The sequence below is a fragment of the Lactuca virosa genome, chromosome 5 (assembly GCF_052849685.1).
Source record: "Lactuca virosa cultivar CGN04683 chromosome 5, Lactuca_virosa_CGN04683_v6, whole genome shotgun sequence".
Lineage (NCBI taxonomy): Eukaryota > Viridiplantae > Streptophyta > Magnoliopsida > Asterales > Asteraceae > Lactuca > Lactuca virosa.
The window spans coordinates 400,930,348-400,933,364 of record NC_136430.1 but is presented as its reverse complement, the minus strand read 5'-3'; the positions used below and the strand labels follow the sequence as shown (position 1 = coordinate 400,933,364).

Below are 3,017 nucleotides of genomic sequence, written 5' to 3'. Positions count from 1 at the left end.
CCTCATTCTGTGACGTCATTAGGGACGATTGAGCAGCTTCATATATGAATGTTGGTGGTCAATGTTCAAAGTTCAATGCTCAATGCACCATATCTGCTTTTTCTCCTCAAAGGAAACATCTCTCTCCCTCTCTCTGTTGAATCCAATTTCGTTTCCATCAAACCAGTTACTCTTTGCAGTGCTGCACATACTTCATTTTATTCGACTACTGATACTGTTTCTCTGTGAATGATGTGCATCCACAGCTTCAACACCGTCTATCTCACACTTGATCGTGTCCAGAGCTTTTGAATCCAACATCCATTTTTATCCAGTTGATGTGAATGGATCCAGGACCTGGTAGATTTGGTAGTTTGGCGAATGGAAATGGTTTTCAATTCGGGAATCAAAGTATTGCCGTATTACCTGATGAAAAAGCCCTAGATACTCGCCCCCGCTTCGACAATACGTTTTCGATCTATAATCCCACCAATTACGCGAATGCGTACCAGAATCAACTCAATTTCAGAGGTATACAATTTGATCCTCCAACCAATTCCTCGTCGCCGGTTGTCACTTCGAGTCTGGATGACGAGCTTCATGAAGATTGCGATCTGTCGGATGCGATCTTGGGATATATCAGTCAGGTGCTTATGGAAGAAGATATGGAGGACAAGTCTTGTCTGCTTTACGAGTCTTCAGATCTTCAAGCTGCGGAGAAGTCTTTCTATGATGTCCTTGGCGAAAAGTACCCTCCATCAACATCCTTATCCTATGATGAAGGTTTGTTTTCTGTTGACCAGTATATACAGAGCCCCCATGATAGTCCTTTATCACATCATAACAATACATATCTTGGTAAATACACTAATGGTAGTATTGATTACTTACATCATGACTCAAATCTACGAAATCTTGGTGATCGTAATGTACCATGTACATCACTAAGTTCATCAAACAGTGGAAATAACATAATCGATGTAGATTCTCCTCCAACCACTTTTCAGGTCTCTGAGATTTGTGATGAGAATCAAATGACAATGACGATGAACTTTAACAAGGGTGTAGAAGAAGCCAATAAGTTTCTTCCTAGTAACAACAGACTGTTAGCTGATTTCAATGGAGGTGATGCATATGCATTTTTCCCCAAATCTCAGGATACTGAAAGTGATGAACTGAGAACAATTCCAACAAGGGTGAGGAAAATCCCTTCTGATATAGGGACCGAAGAAAGGAGTATCAAGCAGGCTGCAATCTATGGAGATTATACTGTAAGAACCAAAGAGATTGACTTAATGCTCCTGAATTCCATGGGAGAAGGTGATGTAGCTTTACGCATGTTTCGCAACACCCTGCAAACCGAAACAAGCAAAGACAAACTCAAAGACAAAGAACCAAAATGTCTAACAAGAAGCCGAAGGAAAGGTGTTCGTAAGAAACAAAACAAAAAGGAAGTGATAGATTTAAGAAGCCTATTAGTGACTTGTGCACAAGCTGTTGCTGCAGATGACAGAAGGAATGCAAGTGAGCTTCTGAAACAAATCAAACAACACGCTTCGCCTTTTGGCGATGGGAATCAAAGGTTAGCTCATTGTTTCGCTAATGGTCTTGAAGCACGCTTAGCTGGCACTGGTAGCCAGATTCATAGAGGTCTAGTCAGCAAGAAAACATCCGCTGGTGATTACATTAAAGCATACCATCTCTACGTTGCGTCTTCCCCTTTTAGAAAGATTTCAAATTATGCATCAAACAGGACAATTCAAGATATGGCTCTAAACGCAACAAGGATACACATCATTGATTTTGGAATCCTGTATGGATTCCAATGGCCCACTTTCATACAACGTGTTTCACAGAGACCCGGTGGGCCCCCAAGTGTGAGATTAACCGGAATTGAATTTCCACAACCGGGATTCCGTCCAGCAGAAACAATCGAAGAGACTGGCGCTAGGTTAAAAGAGTACGCTAATCACTTCAAAGTTCCATTCGAGTATACCCCAATTGCAAAACGATGGGAGTGTGTGAATATTGAGGATTTAAAAATCGAAACAGGTGAGTTTTTAGTGGTGAATTGTATGTATCGATCCAAAAATTTGCTCGATGAAACTGTTGGAGTGGATAGTGCTAGAAACGTTGTTTTGAATCTGGTAAAGAAGATAAATCCGAATGCGTTTATCCATGGGATTTTAAACGGGTCATATAACGCCCCGTTTTTTGTGACCCGATTTAGGGAAGCGCTTTTCCATTTCTCGGCTTTGTTTGATATGCTTGAAACGAATGTGCCACGTGAGCGACCTGAAAGGAAGCTTCTAGAAAGGGAGTTGTTTGGAAGAGAAATTATGAATGTTGTAGCATGTGAAGGCTGGGAGAGGATTGAAAGACCCGAAACGTATAAACAGTGGCATGTTCGTAATTTGAGAGCAGGGTTTGTTTCTGTTCCTTTTTCACGAGCGATTATGAAATTGGCAAGACAGAAAGTGGGATTGTATCATAAGGATTTCTTGATAGATTTTGATAATGATTGGCTTTTACAGGGATGGAAAGGTCGAATCATTTATGCCATTTCTTGTTGGAAATCCGCATGAAATACCAAGGATTTCAACTACTACATCTGATCTGACTCACAGTTTAGGAGCTAGTAAAACAATTTTTGCTTCTACACGATAATTTTTTTTGGCTGTTTTTTAGGTTGTGAATTGTGATGTGTTTTGCATATAATTTCTAGTGTGAATCATGATTCATTTGTTGATCTTTGTGTGCTAGATTTGTGGGATTTAGATGGAATTGGAATTGGAATTGGAATTGGAATTGGCATTGGAATTCAAATTCAAATTCAAATTCAGTTTCATGCCTTGTTTGCAAATGAGTATGGAATTTATGTAATCTTTTGACAAATGGATTTCAACATTCCATCTTAAAATACTTAAATAATAAATATCTTTTTAACCTTAACAAATTCCATTCCATTATTTCCAATTCATATTAATAAACTCCGCTCCAACATCTAATTAACTAATAAAAGCAACACAATGTATTTT

General features: G+C 39.1%; 1 protein-coding gene across 2 annotated transcripts; it reads left to right on the top strand.

Moving 5' to 3' along the window:
* LOC145111086 (scarecrow-like protein 9) lies at window positions 1-2,728 on the top strand. 2 transcript variants are annotated; one of them, XM_079047386.1, is made up of 2 exons: window positions 350-762; window positions 987-2,728. In XM_079047386.1, exons 1-2 carry the CDS (start codon window positions 481-483, stop codon window positions 2,562-2,564), a joined length of 1,860 nt encoding a protein of 619 aa, XP_078903512.1. In that variant the 5' UTR covers window positions 350-480; the 3' UTR covers window positions 2,565-2,728. The 2 variants fall into 2 exon arrangements, with proteins under 2 accessions (XP_078903511.1, XP_078903512.1); XM_079047385.1 differs by having other exon boundaries at window positions 1-2,728.
* The last annotated feature ends 289 nt before the right edge of the window (window positions 2,729-3,017 follow it).

Bases quoted from the DNA above. Each gene is read 5' to 3' on its own strand.
- LOC145111086 (XM_079047385.1), top strand. From the start codon at position 324: ATGGATCCAGGACCTGGTAGATTTGGTAGTTTGGCGAATGGAAATGGT.